General features: G+C 45.4%; 1 protein-coding gene across 1 annotated transcript in view; it reads left to right on the top strand.

The window, feature by feature from the left end:
- The window catches only part of SPOCK1 (SPARC (osteonectin), cwcv and kazal like domains proteoglycan 1), a 544877-nt gene that overhangs the window by 502929 nt on the left and 16796 nt on the right, over nt 1-25152 (top strand). Inside the window, exon 7 of the mRNA XM_068534468.1 lies at nt 23189-23305. Coding sequence (XP_068390569.1) covers nt 23189-23305 — 117 coding nt within the window. The remainder of the gene's footprint in view (nt 1-23188; nt 23306-25152) is intronic.

Below are 25152 nucleotides of genomic sequence, written 5' to 3'. Positions count from 1 at the left end.
TTCTCTTCCATAGTGTGGGCCTATGGTGAGTCTTTTAATGAACAGAAACCTTTTATTTTTATCCTCCACTTTATTAACACTTTTGTAATGTCTTTTGTTGCTTTGATATATGCAGAGTCCTTCTTTATTTATTGTGCAATAGTTGGTACCGCTAATTGTTTTTACCTTAAGCCTTTAATCCATATGAAACTTACATTGATGTGTATTGGGAGGTGAGGCTTAACTTTTTGTTATGTTTTTCTTTTAAAATAACAAATGTGATGATGCCATTGGTTGAGTAATCCCATTATGGTGTTCCTTAAGACAAAGAGTTAATAGATTCTGTTTTCACAGTCAATAGATTCTGTTTTCACAGTCATGTATTCTATTTCTTGGTTCTTTCTAAAGATTCTTGCAATATTTATCATGCATTTAAACAAAATTATTAGAGTGAAGAAGCTCCTTACACATTATTTGTTTACACACACACACACACACACACACACACACACACACACACCCCTAGGTGTTGGGAATAACCTAATGTGAAAATTTGATCCTAGTTTTCTTTTGTGATTTTTTAAATGTTTCCCTTGGAATTTGACTCAGAAAAGAAACAACAATGGCAGCCTGAGCCTCCCTCAGTGGGGCACCAGTAGCAACTGTATCTTAAGCTCCTCCCGCATCAAGGTTGCACCACGAGAGAGACAGAAATATAACGCTGCCTGGAGCCGCTAAGGTCTTGTGGCCTGGTGGGGAGACGGCCTCCACAGTGAAGTCTCCTCTGGCCGTGTTCACTCTGTGTCACCCTCACCCTGGTGGAGACGAGCCTTCCTTCACGTGAACAGCAGGTAGACTCGAGAGCGCCCATCACAGGCCAGCTCAGGCAAAGCCTCTGGCTGTGGGGCTTCTTTTCTCAGTCCTTCCTTCCTCCAGTCAGTGAGGCCAACCTGGAGGACCCGGGAGGGACACTATGTCTGCCACAGAGTGATTTATGGCCTGATGGACTTGCGAGAGTCGGCAGGAGGAGCCCCAGCTGCTCTCCAGCACCCCAGATGTGCTTGAGCACACACAGTTGGTTCAAATCTTGGACCCAGAACTAAGCCCCCTCATTCTTGATCTCCCCCTTGGCCCTCCCCAGGGGCAGCCTCACAGTACTGTCTACATGGGGCTACATTGGGCTGGTACTTCTGGGTCTTTTGTCCTTTTAAAATATCACAAATGGTTCGGGTGCCGGGCAGCTTCATTGGGTTCCTGAGCAAGCTTTCCTTGACCTAACTTTTAACCCTAAGGTTGGTTAGTTGGCTTCCTTCCAGAAGTCTAGAAAAACATACCAGACCCCTGTGGTCAGAACTATATGAGAAGGAGGTAACCCCTTCCTGTTACAGCCGGTAGACACTAGTGGGTATTAAGCTGACCTATCTGACTTTTCCAAGGCTTTATAATCTGGGTTCTGCCTTTTGGGTATGAGTCTGTTTCCTACTGATTTCTAAATCTCTTATCTTAGACATACATTTGAATGTGAACTTCAGAATGTATCAGCTATTTGACTCCTCGCTCGTGAGGAGCCCTAAGTGAGCAAGCCCAAGAGTGAGCGATCTGGGAAATACCTGACGCCTTCAACACCCGCCGCGTGCCGTGCTCATGCTTGAGGCTCTGCGGGACCTTCATTTCCTCTTTATGACAGAGTGTGAGGTGGAAACAGCATTTTTGCTGGTGTCCACGTGAGTGCTGTTTCAGAACTCACGGAGGAGCACAGCAGCTCCTTAGTGACGCTCGTGTCTGCAGAGGACCCAGGACAGACATGCAAGTGTTGGTTAGTGGTCCGGTTGTGCAAAGCAGAGTGGCGTTGGTGCAGAGGGGCACCTGTGTCCTGAGTCCACACCCTCACCCACCCCAGCTTCCCTCCCTTTCAGCAGCGGCCTTGGCCTGCTGGACTCTAGCCATTTCATTCAGAGTATCTTTCAGACTCCAAATCTTGAGTCCAGGATGTGCATGCTTTGTCTCCTTCCCTCCACACCCCCCTGACCCGGTGGGATTCCCTTCAAGGCTTGTGTTGTCAGGCTCGGCGTCATGTGCTCCAGTGCCAGGCCCTTCTGAAATGCTGTCCTGACCTGGTAGCATGAAGAAACAGTTCCACTGTGGGTCTCCTTCTCCCCCTATGCCTCCAGAGGCCTGGACCACACTGGTGGCCCAGAATAAATCTGGCAACTCGTGGGTGTGTGACTGAGGGAGGATAGGCTGGGACTCTGCCCCTCTGTGGTCTGTTATGTTCACATGTCTGCACACAGCTAAGCAGACCCCCTTTGCCTTCCCCATTGAGACCCGGTAAGGGGGTGACAGCATCAGAAGCAGGATCTCTTAGGGCTCCGACTGTTCTTCCCAGCAGGTCTTTGGGTTCCTTGAGTCTTCTGTTTGGGAGGGGAGACTCTCGGAGGGAAAGGGGCCCTGACGCGAACGTGAGCGTTACCGATACAAGCACCTGAATCCCTGCTCTAAAAATGGTTCTGAAGAACCTAGGGGCAGGACTGCAGTGAAGATGCAGACGTAGAGAAAGGACTTGAGGACACGGGGAGGGGGAAGGGTAAGCTGGGACGAAGTGAGAGAGTGGCATGGACACATATACACTACCAAATGTAAAATAGATAGCTAGTGGGAAGCAGCCGCATAGCACAGGGAGGTCAGCTCGGTGCTTTGTGACCACCTAGAGGGGTGGGATAGGGAGGGTGGGAGGGAGACGCAAGAGGAAGGGGGATATGGGGAAATATGTATGCATAGAGCTGATTCACTTTGTTATAAAGCAGAAACTAACACACCATTGTAAAGCAATTACACTCCAATAAAGATGTTAAAAAAAAAAAAAAAAGCACACTGATGTCTCTTTCCCAAGACGAATGTGATAACCACACTATAAACTCTTCTCCACAGCTACTTAAGCCGCCTCTTGGTGAAAGTGGAAAATTGAGTCTTTTAGAATTGACTTTTACCCCAAAAGACTTTTCGAATCAGCCCCAGCCTAATTTCCCAGGATCACAATCATCTGTCTTGGGGAAGTCACCTCCAAACGATTTGGCCTTTGCCTCTTCCCCCTGCCAAACTGTCTCGGGAGAGACCCTCACTGGCTCCAGAATAACTCCTGTCAGAGAAATGGGTGGTTTCTGTCACAGTCATTGGGGGTTTTCATATCATTACACAGGATTTAAAAAGGAAAACAAACTAAATAAAAGAGGATGTATCCTGACCCTCTAAGGAATTTGTTCCTCTCAAGATTTTTATATCCCTTAAGATAGAAAATTGGATTAATGAGTCTTAGCTATGTACATATTTCATTATGGGTGATAAGCTTAGGCGTATTGACATAGAACGTCACCTTTCCAGTAGAGTTCAGGGAGCTAAGAGGGTCGGTCTCCTCTCTCTCTATCTTGGGCACTTATAATCTTGACACTGCAGGCTTCACTAGCTGGTAAATTATGTCTGAGGCCACATTTCCAATAAGTCCCCAAATACTGATGCCCTGAGACCCACACACATGGAGTATAAGGAATGTCTTTAGGCCACACCACCACTGGGCACCACGAGGCCAAGGAAAACTTGGTTCAACAAGGAAGCCTTATAATCAGAGCTATCACTCCCACCCCACTGCACGCTGTGCCTCCGGATCTGGCCACCGCTGTCTCAGCCACCTGCCAATCTCCTCTGAAGGGTATGAAGGCTTGCTGATATGGCTCCAAACAAGTTCTCCAAAAAAAGTATATACTCAGTGATAACACTGGTGTTAACAGCAGCAGCATTAAAAAAAAAAAAAAAAAAAAAAAGCATTTCATGCATCTCAAAATATTTTGACTTCAGATGATGTCTACAGTTCCAGGTGTCCCATGTCTTAAGGAAATTAGAATATTTCTTCTTTTTTCACTTAAACTCTGAAAGTATGGGGGACACTTAAAGGAAAACATTCATTAGTGTCACAGGTGTTAGAGAAAGGGAATGCCTGGGAGGGGGAGGCTGATATCTGGACCATGAGTAGGCTCTAGAGATGAGTAAATAACAATCGTAGGCAAACATTTTCCAAACTGTGTTCCTCTGAGCTGCTAGATAGTAATGGTGTCCTGCACACGAAAAGAAGTGTTCTGTGGCCAGAAGAATTGAGGAACTTCCAGGCTAAATTAAACTCTCTTTATTTTTAAAAAAATTTTATTGGAGTGTAGTTGATTTACAGTGTTGTGTTAGTGTCAGGTGTACAGCAAAGTGAATCAGTTATACAAATACATGTATCCACTCTTTTTTAGATTCTTTTGCCATATAGGTCATTACAGAGTATTGAGCAGAGTTCCCTGTGCTGCACAGTAGGTCCTTGTTGGTTATCTGTTTTAAACATAGTAGTGTGTATATGTCAATCCCCATCTCTTAATTTATTCCTCCCCTCCTCTCACCCGCTGGTAACCATAAGTTTGTTATCTACATCTGTAATTCTATTTCTGCTTTGTAGATAAGTTCATTTGTACCCTTTTTTTTAGATTCCACATATAAGCGATATCATATGATATTTGTCTTTCTCTGTCTGACTTACTTCACTCAGTATGACAATCTCTAGGTCCATCCATGTTGCTGCAAATGGCATTATTTTGTTCTTCTTTATGGCTGAGTAATGGTCCATTGTATATATGTACCACATCTTCTTGATCCATTCCCCTGTTGATGGACATTTAGGTTGCTTCCATGCCCTGGCTATTATAAATAGTGCTGCAATGAACATTGGGGTGCATGTGTCTTTTCGAATTATGGTTTTCTCCGGATATATGCCCAGGAGTGGGATTGCTGGATCATATGGTAGCTCTATTTTTAGTTTTTTTAAGGAACTTACATACTGTTCTCCATAGCAGCTTTACCAATTTACATTCCCACCGACAGTGTAGGACAGTTCCCTTTTCTCCACACCTTCTCCAGCATTTACTGTTTGTAGATTTTTTGATGATGGCCATTCTGACCAGTGTGAGGTGATACCTCACTGTAGTTTTGATTATCATTTCTCTAATGATAAGTGATGTTGAGCATCTTTTCATGTGCTTTTTAGCCATCTGTATGTCTTCTTTGGAGAAATGTCTATCTAGATCTTCCACCCATTTTTTGATTGGGTTGTTTTTTTGACATTGAGCTGCATGAGCTGCTTGTATATTTTGGAGATTAATCCCTTGTCGGTTGCTTTGTTTGCAAATATTTTCTCCCACTCTGTGGGTTGTCTTTACATTTTGTTTATGGCTTCCTTTGCTGTGCAAAAGCTTTTAAGTTTCATTAGGCCCCATTTGTTTATTTTTGTTTTTATTTTCATTACTCTAGGAGGTGGATCAAAAAAGATCTTACTGTGATTTATGTCAAAGAGCGTCCTGCCTATATGTCCCTCTAAGAGTTTTATAGTATCCAAACTTACATTTAGGTCTTTAATCCATTTTGAGTTTATTTTTGTGTGGTGTTCCAATTTCATTCTTTTACATGTAGCTGTCCAGTTTTCCCAGCACCACTTATTGAAGAGAATGTCTTTTTTCCATTGTATATTCTTGCCTCCTTTGTCATAGATTAGGTGACCATGGGTGCTTGGGTTTATCTCTGGGCTTTCTATCCTGTTCCATTGATCTATATTTCTGTTTTGTGCCAGTACCATACTGTTTTGATTACTGCAGCTTTGTAGTATAGTCTGAAGTCAGGGAGCCTGATTCCTCCAGCTCCTTAACATGAGACTCTGCACTGTAAATCACCAAAGATAAATAGAATGTTTGCCAAATGAATTTCTCCATGAAACTCTTTTCTGGGAACATCCATGCACTCCAAACTCTGGGAAGTGCTGCTCTGGTCTCCAGCAATCTTTTCAGAGCCTCAATGGACTGTTTTTATCTTAGGCCTAAAAAACTTTTAAAAAATCACAAAATAATGGATATTTGTTGATTGTAAACAATTAGACAACATCAACAGGCAAAAGACAGAAACTCAACAGAGAAACCTCCCACATAACAGACCCATTTTTAGTCTTTTATTGTATATTTTCCCATCTCTGACTGTCTCTGTCTGTCTCTCTGACTCACTACATGACTCACTACACTACCCATTTTGTGTTACAAAAGTGGGATCAGTCCATAAATACCAGAAAGTATTCTGCTTTTTTTTCACTTAATATATTGTAAACATTTTGTATGTCATAATATCCTTCTTTTCATACTTTTTAATGGCTTCTCAGTTTTCTAGCATATTTGTGAACCATAGTTTAATCCCTGTTATTGGACATTTGTTTCTAGGTTGTGTGTGTGTGTGTTGTAACCACTGTAGTGTTGGTAAGAATACAACTAAGTCTTTGTAGCCATCTGTGCTTGCTTAAGTCTCATATAAAATCTGCTAAAGGGTCATACTTTTCAGTGTGTGTTCTTCATCCTGAGCCAGAACCCTAATTAGAACCGACTCTTGGGCCATCCATACCATGTCTCTAATGACTAGATTGACTCTTTTGTGGCCGCCTGGCTGAGGGTACAGGATCAGAGTCAGACAGCCTTGGTGCAGACCCTGACCCTGCTGCTTAACACGTCACTGACTTTGTGGTGTTTATGTAACTTCTTCAAGCCTCAGTCTCTACAGCTATAAAATGGTAATGATAATAGTGCCTTCCTCAAAGGGTTCTTGCAGGGATTTACAAGTCTATCACTTGGAATGGGGATGGGGTGTGTGTATTTGGGAGCATGTTGTCAGGGGTGGGGGGGGGAGAGGATGGGAGGGGGAGCATTGGGTACCAGAGACCAGCATGACTTCCGCAAGCTCAAGATGCTCCTTCCCCCACTCTTCCTCCTTTTCCGGCAATGGGGACCTCTTTTCAAATGGTAAGAATGCAGCACACAGTGGGACAGACATGGCTGTGGCTGTGACCTGAATGTGACTGCTGGCTCTACCCTTTATTAGCTTGACTTGAGACATGGAATGTAACTTCCTTCTGGTTCACAGCTTGGGAAATGGATATTAATGAAACTCCCCACCTCATAGAGAGTTGGGGTGATGATTCAGTGAGGTCATGTTTGTGTGTATAGCACTTGTCATGTCATAAGCACTCAGTGGCAGCCAGAAAAGAAGTCACTTAACCTCCCTAACCTATTTCTATCAGTAAGAGAGAAGTAATAGTAACGATTTTGATGAGTTATCACCAGGATTAAATGAAGGCAAGGTGCTCTTATGGTTCTCAGCAATAGTAGGTATTTAATATATGGCAGCTCTTGGAACATAGTATCAGTACTGGTGTTAGTATTGATGAAAGCAACGCAGCCAAGCTGCCCTGGTGACTTTGTCTCTTACAGTCAATGGTGGGCTGTTCGGGCCCTGCAAGTTAGTGGGTCCCTTGGAGGCAGTGCCTGCGGACACGTGCAGCACCTTCACTTTGGTCTGCAGGCTGGAAACCCTCAAGTTCAGGCACTCTAACCTGCCCTGTCCAGGAGTTCTGAAATCCGCAGTGCTGGCTTGTAAGGTTGCCCTGCGTGGAGTGATAACGTTAAGTTTTCAGTGCAATTAATTACTGATGAGACACTAGAAGGGACTTAGGCAATAGGTCTTAGTGGAGAATAGAAAAGATAATCGGTTTGAGGGATGCTTTAACTCTTGCAATTCTTTTTGAGCTAAAGGTACACCTAGAATTCTCTCTGTAGGCTCAAGGAGAAAAACATATGCTGGGAAATTGTGTGAAACGTTGAGTCACAGAGGAACTGAGTTTGAAATGCACGACCTCATCATACCATGAATTCAATCTCAAAGCACACCATGGGCTATAATTCTTCTGAAGTCCTTAGAGACACCTTAACACCACTTCAAATTAGACCTGTTCAAATTCTGCTTATGCCCACCCCCTGCTCCACAGTGTAAATCATTATTTTCCATTTGTATCTGAGTTCAACTATTCTTACAAACCAATAATTCTGTTCCTTTCAGAATGGCTCTATTGCACTAAAGCTTCCTTGAAAGGTACCTTTGTTTTCTTCAAGGCTCTGAAGTGTGAAGTCTACATAATTTGCTAAATGTATCATGTTTACATATGCATAAGCCAGTTACCTCCAAATCACCATTTCCTGCACTATTGGCTGAACGCTTAAAGTAAATGAAGCTTAATTTTCCGTAAGTGGTGTTCCATGTTTTCCAAATAAGCTCACGGAGACACAGGTAAACTAAATTACTTAGTGGTAACTATCCAGACAGGAATGAGAAGCCAGTGCTGAAACAAGCCAAGTGCGTGGAGTCCTTCTTGCACCCTTCCATCACAATATGCAAATAAATAGGACAGTGAGATCCCAGGGACCCCCGGATGCTGCCAGGCCGGCTGAGGTGTTAGCAGGGTGGGTTAGCGCCAATCTGTAAGCCCGTGAGCCAGACTTCAGCCTATGGAACCCTGAGCTCAGAGTTGCCAGGCTTTCTGGTAATTTCCTTCCTTGGATAGGGGGAATCAGTATGATATCTGTGATAGAAGAATAAGCCCTCCCTTCCCATAAGCGAGTCGGCGTGGGTGGAGTAAAGAGCACGGACTAGAATCATTTGGTCCTGGGTTCTAATGCCAGCTTTGGCCTTTACATGTGTGTTGCAGGGAGACGAGGTGAGAATGGGCAAGGCCCCAACCTGTCTAGACCTTGGTATTCTCAAATGCGAAGTGGAGGTCATAGGATCACCCTCCCAGGACTTCCTGAGGCTTCTCTAAGACAGTGTGTGTCTTTGTATATAGTTAGCGTCATAGAGTCGGGCACCCATGTATCTCTCCCGCCTCTTCCCCCACCCAAGTCCAGTCATCTTCTGGCTGGAAGTTATTTGTCTTGGTGGTAGTTATAACTCTCTCCCTCATCCTCAAATGCACACACCGGCACTTTCTTATTTGACCTCCTCACCGTGTTTATTCCTGGTACTTTTATGGTAATGGGAACAGTGTTTTCACTTAGCTCAGAATATTCAGATTACTTCCCTTGTACCCTCTGCACATATGCCTACCTTTGACCAGACACTCTGCTGGGAACTGCGGGTGAGTACAGATGTGACTGTTGCAGAATCCTTGCTGTGTTGGCTCAGAGTCCAGGAGGGATGACAGGCTGTGACGTAGCACATAAAAGTGGAATTCTTTTAGTATAGGGCTCTGGGGACACCCCATGAAGGGGCGGTCGAACCTTCCTGGGTGGGTAGAGAGAGGATTCCACAGATGAACATATATTGGAACTGAGCCTTGGTTCTCCAGCAAAGAACATTCTGGGAGAAAGGTCTTTGTCATTAAAATTCCACAGATACAGTGAATGGAAAACGTTGTCCTTTTACAAATAAGGAGAGGGGAGACTGAGCACCAGGCAAGGGCCATGTCCTAATCATCTCTGCATCCCCCCGCGTGTCTGACTCAGGGGGTGCTGAAATTGAATTTAGACCTGCCCAAGGTCACAAGGCAGGATGGAGGACAGCACACAGATCGTGTTGGTTAAAAAATCTGTGTTTAGGGATTATTTTTCCCCTTTGGGTTAAAAAGACAACTTGGTTGATACTAAGTTGATCTTAGTATCAACTATTCTAGGTTGATTTTCCCTGGCTAATGCTGTGCCTTTTCAATACGTATATTCAGTTCTTCTTTTATTTTAGGAATGGTCTAATGAATTGCATTTTAAACATATGTCCTGTTCCATTGTTTTCTTTTGTGTCTTCACAGGCTCCAGCTATGCACCTGTAGTATGTCCTTTGCCTCCTCTCTATAGCTGTCTTTTGCTCTCTAATCCTTTGTAATCCCTTATTTCCTTTCCATGTTGTTCACTCTTCTCATTTCCGGCATCCTTCTCTCTTAGTGAGTTTCCCACAGTGTCCTCCCTTGTGCTTCTTCCAATTTGGCTTCATTTTTATGATGATTTGGGTTTTTCTTTCTCCTCCTTTCCTGGGACCTAAATGCTCACATGCCATCTCCTCTGTGGTCTCTTCATCTCTTCTCTGAGTTCTTGTATACTGTTTTATTGTCTTTCTTCATAAAAGTGATTGTTTTAATTCATGGTGTCATACTCGGTACACATTTTCACCTTTTCCATTTTTCTGCTGAGTGTTCTGTGGTAAGTTTTGTTTTGCTGCTCTTTTCCATAATTTTCATACATACATATGGAAACTGCATACGTATATATAAAATATCAACATGACAGCATCTTTTAAAAAATATTGGAAAAAAAATATTGGAGTAAGTTAGACTTTAATGGCCTACCTATTCAAAAGGGAGTCCTGTGGATGAAAGGGGTGGGGGGAACCCTTCTATTTTTGTAGCCTTCACAATCCAAAAGCACTCTGCTTCAGTGTCACCAGTGACAGATGGCTTCCTGCTAAAATGGCTCCTCTGTGTTTCTTTCTGTTTCTATGAAACAGATCAGCCTCAAGAGGGTTTCTCTCATCAGCTGTCTCCGCTGCTCTTGCACTTTGGAATGCCTCTTGCCAACAGGAAGAACAGTGCTGTGAGCATTTTCTGAGACCTGCTGCCCCTAGGCCACTACACTCTTTTCCTGCTTTCTTATTGGTTTTCTTCTACATGTATGGCTTCTGCTTGATCTGTGCCCTGTCCTTTCTTCAGATCCCTTAGTTTTTGCTGAACAGGAAATGCTTATCTATCACTTCAGGAGGAGTCCTTCACTTATCAGAAACATATTTTTGATATTTTTTTACTGGCCTGTCTGGACATTATACTTCCATCTGGGTGGCTTCTGCAATATTGTTCAAAGCTAGGGATTATATCTCTTTTCTAGTTTTACTGAAAATGGAATTTGTGGTATTTTTTCTGTTTACATTGTTGATTATATATGATATTTAGGAGGGGAACAGGGAAATTGCTAGCTGTGTCATGCTGCCTTATTAGATACTAGATGTCTAAACAGGCAATTGTGATCAAATATAGAAGTGTTTCTAAGAATAGAAATAATAGTAGCTACTATTTCATCTTTGTGCCAGTCACAAGGTCCTCTGTGAGTCCAGAGGAGGTCCCTTGAGGCTTGGATACCATCATCTTATCATGTCAAGTCACTATACCCATTTGTGCCCTAAGTCTTCCAGGGTAAGGTGGAGACAAATTTAGAGTGAGTTGCATAACCTGAAGAGTGAAAAGAATAGTGAGTCAGACACTGAACCTGGCAAGTCTTGGAATAGCTTAAGACACCCTTTATGGCTTCAGAAGGCAGCTCTTCCTTAGACATTGCCTTATTTATCCTGGTCCTCTATCAGTTTGTCCACTAGAAGCATGAGAGTGAAGATGCCAGGATGCGTCTGCTCCAGGCATCTCCAGGATCACTCTGTCCTGGCCTCAGTTCCAATTGGGAGTTTTCAGTTCCAGGTCCCACCTCTACCCTCTTACCCTAGACTCCAACTACAGTACCCCTGGAGGTACTGCTTGACCTTTGTCACAGGAAGAGGTTGGTGCTACCAATCTTCCAATCAGCCCCTATACCCATGTCACCATCCACTCTAGACCAGGAAGGGGAGGAGTTCTGGGGAAGGACTAAGAGGAGCTTGTGGTTTTCTGTATTTGGGCTAAATATACTCCTGGTCCCCACCTAATCTGATGTCCCCCTCTCACCCACAAATTAAAGAGGCCATCTCAGGTTCCGTACACGTCCCAGGCCATTCGCATCAGATCTCCGTCCCAAGCTACGTCCCAGGCCATTCGCATCAGATCTCCGTCCCAGGCTACGTCCCAGGCCATTCGCATCAGATCTCCGTCCCAAGCTTGGCAGTCATGGTCTTCTGCCAATCCTTTGTGGCTTCCTGTCCCATTAAATAACAAAGTTTATGCCATGTTTAAGGGTAAAAACATACACGCATGTATTGGTTCTTTAGGTATTAAAAAACACGGAAACTTAAATTATGTTTAAAAATGCCCAGATTTGGACGTTGAATTTGAACAGATTACACTGGACACACATTGCCAGTTAGGAATGGAGACTCTTCTTTGTTTTTTAATTTTTTTTTTTTAATAAGCAGATATTCATTTTTAAGTCTTATTTATTCATTTATTTATTTTTGGCTGTGTTGGGTCTTCGTTTCTGTGCAGGGGCCACTCTTCATCGCCATCGCGGTGCGCGGGCCTCTCACTATCGCGGCCTCTCTTGTTGCGGAGCACAGGCTCCAGACGCGTAGGCTCAGTAGTTGTGGCTCATGGGTCCAGTCGCCCCGCGGCGTGTGGGATCTTCCCAGACCAGGGCTCGAACCCGTGTCCCCTGCATCGGCAGGCAGATTCTCAACCACTGTGCCACCAGGGAAGCCCCAGAGATTCTTCTTATATGTACCTTAAAGATATGTTTTCTGTTATTAAAACCTCTTGCAGATACAGGCTAGTATCAGTCCTGGAAAGTAAGTGTTACCTGGTCAGAAAATGGTCCTTGGAATGCACGTAAGCATTTATATACTGTGTAAAATAATGGAATATCTTTGAGCAGATACACAGAAGATTTTATATATACACACACATTTATATGTTTGATTTTTATATATGTTTATGATTTAGAATTAGAGTGAATTATGCTAAAGTTGGTGTGTTTAATTCGAGCAGAGCTAATTTAAATATAAATCAGCTGTAAAAATCAAACAGTCACTTCATTTCAACTGGCTTCCTCATTATTTCTAAGACCTGCCTGGAATGTCTTCTTTTCAAAGTCCTCCCTGCACATGAGCCTCAGATGAGGTCCCGCCTCCTCATAGAAGTCTTCCCTGACTGTCACCAGCCATTTGAGCTCATACATTAACAAACACAAAGTGACTTGCAGACACTGAGTCTGCCTCTCTGCGGTGGGATGACCCAGGCAGGGACTGACCCTCCCCATCCCTGCCCCTTTCCCAGGGCTCTGCCCACTCCCACTGCTCTCAAGAAGTCCAGGTGGAGGCTGCATCCCACACCTTGTCCTGAAGCAGCTGCCATTGCTGATTTTAGGTGAGAACAGATGTCATTTTTTCCAGCTTAGTCTTTATTAGTTGAGGACCTAGGAAATCTGGTTGGCTATGAAATCCTTTAGTAAAACTGCTGTTTTCTGCAGTACTGCTCATCTAGTCTAGTTTCCCATGTAGGGAAATGCCTACCCACTGCCTGGGAAACACAATTAAAGCCAGAGTTGGCATTTTTAACCAATATTTTGCATATTCAACATTTTGTTTTGCCCCAGAGTGTGGAAAATCTGTGGATCTTATCAGAAGCTTTAAAAGCTTATTTCATTGAGCTAACCTCCCTGCTCCAGATTATTCAGGGGGAAAAATAAGTGCTACTCCACTAATGCACATTTACAAATGTTGTGCAAGTTCTAAATGTATTTCTTTTTCCAGGTGAAGGATTATCATTAGAATCAAGAGAACCATTAAAGTCTCCTCAAATCTGGTTACTAAGAATAGTCTTAAGGGGTTTAATAGGGAAATCTATCTGTCTTTTCTTGTAGGTTGTACCATTAATTAGTTTAACTCATCTTCCTCCCAGTTTAATGTCAGTATCTTAAGCTCTTTCAAAGGTTGCTTTTTAAAAAGGACTTTATTAGTGAGCTCCTGAATAATGGGGCCCTAATTCCTTTGCTCATGCCTGTCTTTACACAAAACGATGCACTCTCTAAGGGTGAGAGAACACGCATGTACATTGATGTTTTAGGCACTGAAAAGTAAAAACTGGAATTACATATAATAATGCAATTTAATCCGAGCAGGCACAACCTGGCTCAAATCTCTGTTAGATGATCTCCAATTAGAAGTGGGGATTCACCTTGTATGTGCTTTGAAAATCCCGTCAGGAAGCCCTGATTGTGTTTTCTGCCACTAAAACCGCTATGGCTGGGAGCGTATCTCTTAGCCTCCCAAGGGTAAGTGCTACCAGCCCTTGACGTTCCTCAGAAGAGGAGATGCCTGATGGCTGCCTGCCGGTTTCTGAAAGCTTCATCTTCACGGTGAATCCCTACCACAACCCCATGAGGCTGAGACTGCTAATGTCACCATTTGACAGATGAAAAACCCGACGCTTGGAGAAGAGCAGTGGACTTACGTGAAAAACAACCACTTGTACACTGGGAGCTGGTGTTCAAACCCAGGGCTGTCAGACCCAGAAGCTTGAACTCTTTTTTAATTTTTAAAAAAATTTGATTGAAGTAGAGTTGATTTACAGTGTTGTGTTAATTTCTTCTGTACAGCAAAGTGACTCAGTTATATATTCTTTTTCATATTCTTTTCCATTATGGAAAATATCACAGGATACTGACTACAGTTCCCTGTGCTCTACAATAGGACCTTATTGTTTATCCATCCTATATATAATAGTTCGCCTCTGCTAATCCCAAACTCCCAATCCTTCCCTCCCATACCCGCCTCTCCCCCTTGGCAACCACAAGTCTTTTCTCTATATCTGTAAGTCTGTTTTTGTTTTGTAGATATGTTGATTTGTGTTGCATTTTAGATTCCACACATAAGTGATACCATATGGTATTTGTCTGTCTTTCTGACTTCACAGTATTGATAATCTCTAGGTTCATCCATGTTGCTGCAAATGGCATTATTTCATCCTTTTTGATGGCCGAGTAATGTTCCATTTTGTGTGTGTGTGTGTGTGTGTGTGTGTACATACATTTTCTTTATCCATTCACCCACTGATGGACATTTAGGTTGTTTCCATGTCTTGGCTATTGTAAATAGTGCTGCTATGAACATAGGGATGCATGTATCTTTTCGAATTATAGTTTTGCCTGGGTATACGCCCAGGAGTGGAATTGCTGAATCATATGGTAATTCTGTTTTTAGTTTTTTAAGGAACCTCCATACCGTTCTCCATAGTGGCTGCACCAATTTACATTCCTACCAACAGTGTAAGAGCGTTCCTTTTTCTCCACACCCTCTCCAGCATTTGTTATTTGTAGACTTTTTAATGATGGCCATTCTGACCGGCGTGAGGTGGTACCTCATTGTAGTTTTGATTTGCATTTCTCTAATAATTAGCAATGTTGAGCATCTTTTCATGTGCCTATTGGCCATCTGTATGTAGAAGCTTGAACTCTTAATGCAGTGCCAAACCCCTGTTTGTATTCAGGGCAGGGAGTGGGGTTCTGACCCCTGTAGTCAAGTGCGTGGTCTTTAACTTGTGGAAGAGGGTCTCCCTTGCTTATGGGGCCGGAGTAGAGGCACAGGTGCAGGCACCAGGCATCGTGGTGTGTGAGCAGATCAAGTGAATGTCAAATCAGGAGAACTGGGTTTGAATGTCCGTTTTACTGTTGACCATCTGTAGGACCTTGGCAATGTTGCCTAACCTCTGAGAAAGAGCAGGGGAGTATCGTATCTTACTAGCTGGTTTCAGGGGTTGTTTCATGTGAAAATACCACACGCATGATCTGGATTCCCATACTCTTCCACTTGGTGGATCCACAAACACAAATAATCTCAGAGCCGCTGGTTACCGAGTGCTGAACACTTAAATCTGTTCTAGTCCAGTCCTCCCATAATGCTGCGAGCTTGTTCTGTCATCACCTCCATTCTGCAGATGAGGAAACTGATGATTGGAAAAGTCACCTGTCCAGTCTCAGCTAGGACGGCAGAGCTGGCTTCAGAGCTCAGCTCTTTCTCCAGAGCCTAGTTACTCTCTCCTGCCTCCCTGGGATTCTTTTAAAGCAGTATGACTGGTTATTGCTCCTAAAAACCATGCTAAGCAGAATCAACCAACCCTCACCTCTTTGAGTTCCAGCTGATTAGCGCCCACGTTCTAAAGCTGTAGCCTTGCTCCTCCTCCCTGTCTTTCAAGCTCCCGTGGAGTGTAGCACCCCCTGCTCAGCGTTCCTGCACACTCCCCCCACCAACACTGGGGCACTTGCCGCGTGCTAGATATTCAGCGGCACGAGGGACCCAGTCCCTCTTGGGAAGAGGAGGCTGAAGGCTCCCAGCAGCATGAGGATGCCAGGGTAGAAAGAAGAGGCTGGACCCTAGGCAAGGCGGTTCAGGAACACTTCCTTGAGTCGATCCAGTCCAGGCTCTGCCCAGCATCTACTTCGGCCCTGAAGAAGGCTCAGCTGGACCTTTTACAGAAGATGCTAATTGCAAACACTCTGAGTGCATCGATCCGCTGCTGCTCTGATTGTCTAATTATGCACAACAGCACCTAGAAGGGCTGAAGGAGATTAGTTTGAAAGGACCAGCACCAGGTCTCCATTTCTGAGAGGCCTCCCGGCCTGCTCCAGAGAAAACTCCAGTCTGGCCCAACTCTTTAATTACCTTCAGAGGCACTAAAGTTTAAATTACATTCTTATTGTTTTCATATTAGCTTCTGCCTGAGTCCTGAGCTAAGCATTGGTGAGGCTAGGGTTGGGGAGGGAGGGTCCATACGACAGGCGGGGTGGTTTTCTCATTTGGCTCTTTAGTTGCAAGATTTCATGAGTTTCAAGAGTGTACCGGTAATTGGTTCCCTAGCAGAGGCTTACAGATATCCTATAATGCTTGCGTGTCGGATTTGCCGTTTTCAGACATACCCAATTGGGTGTTCAAATGTGGCTTCCGTTAGGATTTGTAATGCACAGACACACTCACGCCTGCTCTCTCTGTTAGATATTAACACTGTAGCTCTAAATGCAGAATGTCTACGGTCTGTCCCCACTTCTGTTTTTTACCTCATCTCTTACATATTTTTATACCTCGGATTGTTTCCTTACCTTCCCCTTTCCTAATCCTCTAAGAGGGCTTTGCAGCGTGTCATTCAGCCCCCAAAGTCAGCAATAAGCCGAGATCAGCTTGGAATACCAGTCATCGCCCTTGGGAGCACTTTTCAAAGGAGCACAGGTTTCCCAGCTCCTCTCTCTCCCCTTCCAAAGACTTTACCTCTTTTGAAACTTCCTCAGTAGCCCTTGGCTTTGTCTGAAGGAAGACAGAGGAGCCAGGGAAGAAGGGGTGATGGCGGCAAGTAGACGCTCATTCAGTGGAGGAGGGATCCGCTCTCTCCCCCAGCGGTGCTTACCTGGGCTAACTTCTCCATAGGCAAACAAACACTCATAGATCAGAGCGCCCCCCTCCTCTCTCATGACCCCACCAGGGCTGCAGTGACCTTGTCACCGCTTTCTACCCTACGATGTTGGCCACAGTGCATCCTTCTCCCTCCCGTCAGCTGGGCCACTCATGATGCACTCCGGGCTTTGTTTCAACACTGTCTGCATTCAGAGCCCATCGCGCTTAATACCCCTTAAAGCTTCAGGCCTTGTGGAGAGGCGAGAGAGTGCCCAGGTAGAAAAAGTGATTTCTACATTTTCTTTCCAGGGCTATATACCTTCCACAGAGGCTGCATGTGCCTTATGTACACTTGCTTATTGCATTCTGTTCATATATTCCAAACAAACAGACAGGGAAAGCCCACTGGGAGAGCCCTTACCTGGGCCCTTCTCTGCCCGAGCGCTGTGCTTTCCTTGGGGAGGGAACTGTCTTCCTGCGCATTTGGAGTAATGCAGTGGCCCTGTACTTTCCTCTAATGAAGCCCCAGTGGCTGCACAGGTGATACATGCTTCTGGGAGCATAGCAGGAAGGCAGCAGGCTGGATGCAGTCCTTCCAAAGATCCACTGTTCTCACAGCAAAGCTAATGAAGGTGGGAGCCTGCACGCTCCCTCCATCCTCTGATACTCAGCTAGCTTCCTCCCATGCACTCTGCTGGCAGAGCTTCCTTTACCTGTGAGGGCCTGATGTTTCGATTTTTTTCAACCCAGAGCATCATGGACCAAGAATATTAATTGCCTCAGTTAGTACTGGCTACCCACAAGCCCAATCAATCCAAAAAGCTGGTCCAGGACCCAGGGGCAGCCCAGCAAGATAATAGCCGAGATCCAAATCCTGTCTCTGCCACTTGATAGCTGTTTGACCTGGGGATTTTATAACCACTGTGTTCATGTTTTCTTTCAATACATATATTTTGAACAACAATTATGTATCCATCCTTATGGTAAGTGCTGGGAATATCAGGTGTGGGGAAATCAGACCAATCCCTCCCATCATGGAGCTTTTCCACCTGGAGGAAGGCAGCTATATATTACAACCTGAATCTCTTGGACTTGTATTGACCCACGTACAAAATAAGGAGAGGAGAGATGTCATTCTTTATATCCCAGGCATCTCCTCAGGCTTTTTTTTGAAAAAGCAGAAGAATAAAATTCTAACGTGTTATGCAGACAATTGGGAAATGGGAAGGGGAACATACATTTATCAAGTCCCTGCTGTATGCCAGTAACTGTGAGCTATGTTTTATTGATGATAGCGTCTCATCTTACTCCATACAGTGAGGCTATGAGCTAAGCTTTATTACGCCATCGTGCAGATGGACGGACTGAAGTTTAGAAAAGGCAGCAAGAGCACTGTTATACCCAGTTAATAAGTATGCGTTGAGAGCATTCTTTTTTATTTGTTTGTTTATTTATTTATTTATTTTTGCCTGTGTTGGGCCTTTGTTGCTGCGCGTAGGCTTTCTCTAGTTTCGGCGAGCGGGGGCTACTCTTCGTTGCGGTGCGCGGGCTTCTCATTGTGGTGGCTTGTCTTTGTGGCGGTGTGCGGGCTTCAGTAGTTGTGGCACATGGGCTCAGTAGTTGCGGCTCATAGGCTCTAGAGCTCAGGCTCAGTAGTTGTGGTGCACAGGCTTAGTTGCTCCGCGGCATGTGGGATCTTCCGGGACCAGGGCTCGAACCCGTGTCCCCTGCAGTGGCAGGCGGATTCTTAACCACCGTGCCACAAGGGAAATCCCATTCTTTATGCCAGGAGCTGAGGGCATAAGGTGCTGGGCCGCAAGGGCTGAGCCAGCCTCGGGGCATGTTTTGTGCTGCTATGATCTAGAAGGGGAGATAGATAGACACTGAGCCAGACGTTACAGGTGTGCTGAGTGCCATCTGAGGAGCAACACTTCGAAAGCATTATAAACGGGAAAACTCACCTGGTTTGAGGGTTAGAGAAGTCGGAGAGAAAATACCTTTAAAGCAGAGATCTGATGGAGAACAGGCATTAGCAAGACAAAGAGAAGAGATGTGCTCCAGGGGGAACAGGTGTGTGGAAAGGACAGTGAGGGCAGAGCCTGGAGGCCGAGGAGGAGAGACTAGCGATGGATCACATAGAGGAGTTTGGGTGAGCAACTGGGAGCCTCTGGAGTAGCTAAGTGGGGAAGCGACTTGATCAAATCTGCATTTTAGAAAGATCACTTTGGCTGCTGTTCGGCGAAGGGAACGTGGGAGCAGGACGGGGAGACCGATTAGGAGCCTGTTACCGTTGTCTTGGTGGTGGGAGGTCATGGTGGCACCATGGGCTGGCAGTGGGCTAGCAAGAAGCAGGCAACTTTGCGTGGGAGTCCAGGACATCAGGCCCAGGTGTTTGCCCTGAGGCTCTGAGGGCCATTCTCTGACTACGGGAGGAGGCGGGGATTGGGGTCAGTGGATCTCCGAGACGCCGCCAACACACCAGCCATGCTGGGCAGACTGAGATCATGGAAGGAAGATGGAGACTAACCTGTAGGAACAGGAAGGCAGATATGGAAAGACTGAGGAAGAGGATGCCGGGCAGAGACGACTGGGAGGATGACAGCAATTAAAACTGAGCTGAAGCCAGGGCTGGGGGCGAGAGGGAAGAGAATGGAGAGTAGGAGGGCAGGGCGCTGACTGCGCCCACCACTTGGGAAGCTAAGGTAGTGGACAGGGATCCAGTCCCGGCCTCTGTGACCGAGCCAGATCCCTTCCCAAGGCAGAAGCATCTTTCCCTCTGACGATCTGATGCCGGTTGCCTGAGGACCTTGCTTCTCTCGCCAGAAGTGGAGAGACCGTCAGACACCCATCTAGAAATCACAGGAGTTGCCCACCTCCAGGCAGAGTGTGAGACGGCAGGTGGATGTGGTCTTATGGTTTCCTCCACACAGAAATTACTTTTCCCCCAGGAAGGAACCGAGTGTGTGAGAGGTACCCTTCGGGTCCCCTCTTTCTCAAAGCGTTAGTCCTCCTGTCCGACCTTTATCAGGGGCTGTAATAGGCATCTTAAAAGGCAAGCGCTTTTCTCCCATTGCCAGCCTGTTATGGCTAGAATACCAAATCTGAGCAAATAGTTCTCTGTGTGCTGTCGTCTTTGATTATTTTTTTTCCTCTGGGATATATCTGGCTCCAGGCAGACTGTGCCTGACTTTCTCCTTGTAAGGACCGTTCGGTTGAGGACACTGTGAATGAACAGGGCCCAGTAATTGAGCGCCTCCTATCTCCGATTCAGCTTTCTGATCTCTCTCTACCCAGGCCAGTGGCGTCCTGCTTGAGGACTTCTCCCTGAGCGACAGATTTCCTCCTTCAAGACCCCAGCCCCTGATTCCATCAGCCATCCAAAGCCTGTGTACTTTGGGAAGTCGGCTGGGAATTCAGCCGTCTTCTAAAGATATAGATTAACTGCACATCTGTCAGGGTTTAGTTAAACATGACTGACTAATTTATCCTGCAGTGTGAGATGGGGATTCATTTCCTTTGCAAGTTGACTTGGCAATTTTCTCTGCTCAAAGAACATTTAGAATAGATGGTGTGCATGGCAATCAGGAAGAAAGAGATGCTATTAATTTTCCATTTTCCAAATGTGAGATTGACTGTAGAGCCCATTCTCCTCGGAAAAGCAGACCACATCCTCTCCTGTTTAGAGCTGTGCACTGTCTGAAAAGTCTGAAAAGTCAGAAAAGAGGGCCTTCTATTCCCCAGAGGGTCTGATTTGGGGCCGATAAGCATGTTAGTGGGGGCCTGCGCCCGGGGGCCAGTCCTGGTACCTGGCAGAGCCGTGTGGCGGCTCCATCAGCCACAGTTTCCTCCTCCTCCTATTTGTGCACGTGGCTCAGCATGAGATGCGGGTTCCCAGCTTGAGCGAGCTTGTGATCTCCTTCCTCAGCTAATCTCCACAGATTGGAGGGAAGGACGGGAGGCACAGGCTTGCGTGTCAGGATATCATGATGGACCTCCAAAAGCTGGAAATCCCAAAGGGATAGCTAACTTCATCCAGCGCTCGCCATACAACGTGCTGCCGTGCTGGAAATAGTCTGTATCTGCGCTCTCCCAGATGGAGTCATTCGCCAGCTAGCCGAGTGTGACTACTGAGCACTTGGAATGGGGTGGGTGCAACTGAGGAGCTAAATGTTGACTTTTATTTCATTTTAGTTAATTTAAATGAAAATAGCCACATATGGCTCATGGTAACTGTGTTGGATAGCACAGGTATCTGTGTTCACCTGTTTCCTGTGTGGCCAAAGCCGGCTGTGTTTAGGTATATTTGTCTTACTGGTTTTCTGAATGCTGTTCTATTTGCTCTAAACTTACCGATAAGATGTCAATTTAAAAATAAAAACAATCGTAGAGGTAATAAAAATCATAGCTGGCACATGCTGAGTAATTACTATATACCATGTGCTTTGCTAAGCCCTCTAACACACCTCATCTAATTGATAGTCACATCATGATACCCTGAGTTTACAGGTGACGAAATGGAGGCGCTGAGGGGTTAAGTGGCTGGCTTGAGTCACCCAGCCAGTGGTCCAGCTGGGATTCACAGCAGGCAGTGAGACCCCAGAGCCCTTATATACCCTGCTGCCTCTCCAGACGGTCCTCAGTGCCATTGCCTGCCTGGTGTTTTAAGATACAGTCGTGTCCTGGTTGGTGAACGCCAGGTATTGTCTTGAGGTCGTTAGCAACCTGCGTATAAACAATGGCCACACACTCCATGCTTTACAGAGTTTAGCTCTGGCTCCTGGCTGGAAGGAAGGAAGCAGCTATACACGAGTGCACTGAGGTTGCACAGACCCAGTCTGGGTCTGCTCACCACCTCCCCTCAGATGGAGGGCAAGAGAGTCCTTTCCTGCCTGAGGGCTGGGAGGTTTGGCTCTTGTTCTCCATCAGGGACCAAGCCCCAGGCTCAGGAAAGATGGGCTTTCCTGAAAGCAGACATGAACTATAAAAATGAGGAGAGGCTCTGCATAGTATTGTCTTCTGGAGGGGATTCATCCCTTTGCAGCGCAGGTGGGGGCTGATCGCCTCAGTTGAGTGAGAGCCTGCACTTAGTGAAGGCTGGATGGGAGTTTGAGTGAGACCCTCTGCTCATCCGTCACTACCCCCGTGCCTTCCGCTGGGGTCTCTCCGCACTGATAGGTTCTAGCCTTAATCTACATCTTGTCAGCACCGTGAGACATTCAGAACCTGGCTCTGCATTGTAATGTGGCTTGCTTGGCTTCACAGCCTGACTCCTGCAGCTTTAAAAGTTGGGAAAACTGTCAGTTGTGGGGTTCACTTCTTATTTACTGAGGCTTTACCTCCTCAGGTCTCTAATTCCTGTCCCTCCAGATGCAAACAACCGCTAAATGCATTGCTGGTTTTTCTGCCTCTTGGGAGTGGCCCACTGCCTGGACCCTTTGTCAGAATTCTCAGCACCCAGAATTAGGGTAAAATCAGGCAGCTAGGGAAAGTCAGCTCCCTCCTCTGCACCATTGTCCCTCCTTTGGGGATTTCTCTCCTCCAGTCTTAGCTCTCTCTGAGACTGTCAAATAGCCTGCACCCACCTACCCATCCACCCATCTGGATTTTCTTCTTGTTCTCAGGAGTATTCGTTGGCCTTGCTCTGTCATACCCTAAAAGATGAGCCAGATAGCTAAAGATGGGCTGCATATAGAAAGGACTCTTCCAGGGACAAGGCATCCATCTGCCCATAGGGGAAAGTCAAGTCAGCCTGTTCAAAGGCCGGCAACATAAGCCACATCCACAAACCCAAACATGGGCTTAAAGCAAAATTGAGAGTCGCTCTTACTGGGATCTTTTGGCGTCCCAGGCAGCCTTTCCCTAAGAGCATTAGCTATTCCTAAATGTTCATCTCTTGGCATGGGTTCAGTGGAAAACATCTTCTCTGGCAACTGCAATAGCAAGTTTGATCGGGTTAGCAAAAGGGACCCGTGACGGTCTTTGGAGGCTGGTGCATGATCGCGAGGCCATCCCAGCTTGCTTTCAGAGCGCCAAGGCAGTCCAAGTTCAGTTGTGCGTGGTGCTGCTTGCCATGGGCGTCTCGGCTCTCACTTTGTCATACTCTGTACCTGTGAGAGCAGCATCTTCGGGGCATTTTCACAGTGGCGTAAGGAGCTGTATCCTGTGGAGAAGGAGGTCTGTTAGGAGCATCCCACGTTGAGAGTAGAGAGCTCAAAAGAGGAGAAGGCCCACGGACTCACTGTTTCTTCCATCTGCTTTTCTCCAGCCTGCACGGACAAGGAGTTGAGGAACCTCGCTTCCCGGCTCAAAGACTGGTTTGGAGCCCTTCATGAGGACGCAAACAGGGTCGTCAAGCCCACCAGCTCCGACACAGCCCAAGGCAGTAAGACCGCTTTACTCTCGCTAATTTATTTCATTTTAAACACCACATTCCCTCCTCAGTTATTGGATGTCGTTGATTGACCACCCCGAGATGCTGTTGTTAAAAGAAACACTAAGTTAAACGTATACACTGACTTGAAATATGCCCCAGTTTCAGAAACGTTAAAATATGGAGGAGAGGGAAATGCCTTAGAATCAAGAAAATACTACAACAACTTATGTTTTTTAAAGTCTGCTTGCGAAATTATCATGTGTTTAGTACAGTCCTTTTGGAAAATACATTTAAGTATATGTAAAGATACCAAAACAACAAACTACTGTGTATAAAACAGATAAGCAACAATATACTATATAACATAGGGAATTATAGCCATCATCTTGTAATAACCTGCAAAAATACTGCATCACTATGCTGTACACCTGAAACTAACACAATATTGTACATCAACCATACTTCAATTAAAAAATGTATAGAAACACACCATTTTAACAACTGTAAGCACGTTGTGGCATGGCATATACTTCAAATGTTTCCTTGCCACGTAGAAAAGAATATTTATGTCTGTGTGTGTATGTATATACACACACACACACACTTTACAGGCTGTCTTATGGCCTTCTTTTATCATCCAGCAATACACTATGACTATCTTTCTAGGCTGTTGAGTAGTATTCTGCCTTGTAATCACTATATAGAATCTCAATGTATAGATGCAACATAATTTATGTAATTAGACCTTTATTTGGGAGGTTTGAAGTTGTTCCTAATGTTCAGCTATTATAAGCAACACGGTAGCAAACATCTTTGATAACTTAGCTTTATGGACGTTAATCAGATTGCATTTTGTTTTCCATAGATAAACTCCCAGACAAGTGTTCCCTCCGCCATCACTGAACTGGCAGAGACCATACCCAGAGCCTCTCCATAAGCTGGAGAGAAAACTCAGAGTAGGTCTGCCTGTTCGTACCTTGACGGAGCCTCTCACTGCCTTTAACAAAAAAGGCCATTAGGGGAGAGCTCGTGCACACTGTGGCCGATTGGCACAGAACGGCTTACTCAACAATACAGTTGTTGAGATGCGTGGAGCTTTGCCACGGCCTCTTCTGTGTAGAGATTTTTATATTGATTTGTCAAAATATAAAAACACACGTTATTTAAAGCAGAGAGTATTTCACCCCATCCCTGATGCCACACTTGTGTGGACAGGATTTCTGAATGTAATGCTCCTGGATTGAACTAAGTAGGTAAGAAGTGATACTGGCAATTGGTGGGACCCAGAGTTTGACCAGCATCTGGTCCTCAGCCCAAATTAGAATGATCTTCTTAATTTCGGGTTTATCCTTTGCTGTTCATAGCCATCTAGAGATACTAGTAGAGAATGTTGATACTAGTGGACAATTCTTTCACCAGTTTGGATCTTTTTTACCTTAAGGGAGAGGTAGATTCTGGGAAGCAAATGCTAAGTGTCCACAAAGAGTGGGTCCTGGGGTTGTATCTGTGGGAAGGGGGATGTACGAGTCTTTCTTTCCATCCCCGCCAAAGGTGTCCTTGGGAGTTTGTGGACAGTTAATTCACAGATAGATAGTCTCTAGAAGCTTTTCCCAGGGATCTTCCAGGAGCCGCTGAGTCCCTGGGCTTTCTGAACAAAAACCACGGAACCCTAGAAGTGCCATGAGCTCGGGGCCAGCCAGAAGGGCTGCTCTGTTCCCCTGGATATCAGATGCAGGTGCCTCTTTTCTAGAGCCTTCCAAATAGGTGTGGGTAGGCTTGACCTTAGCCTACTGCCCAGCCAGCTTGGCACTTCTTTTCGGTGGTCAGTCAGCAGTATTAAAATTTCCCTTTCCTGT

Source organism: Eschrichtius robustus, chromosome 2 (assembly GCF_028021215.1).
Source record: "Eschrichtius robustus isolate mEscRob2 chromosome 2, mEscRob2.pri, whole genome shotgun sequence".
Lineage (NCBI taxonomy): Eukaryota > Metazoa > Chordata > Mammalia > Artiodactyla > Eschrichtiidae > Eschrichtius > Eschrichtius robustus.
The sequence above is the reverse complement of the archived record's forward strand: the minus strand, read 5'-3'. Positions and strand labels throughout refer to the sequence as shown.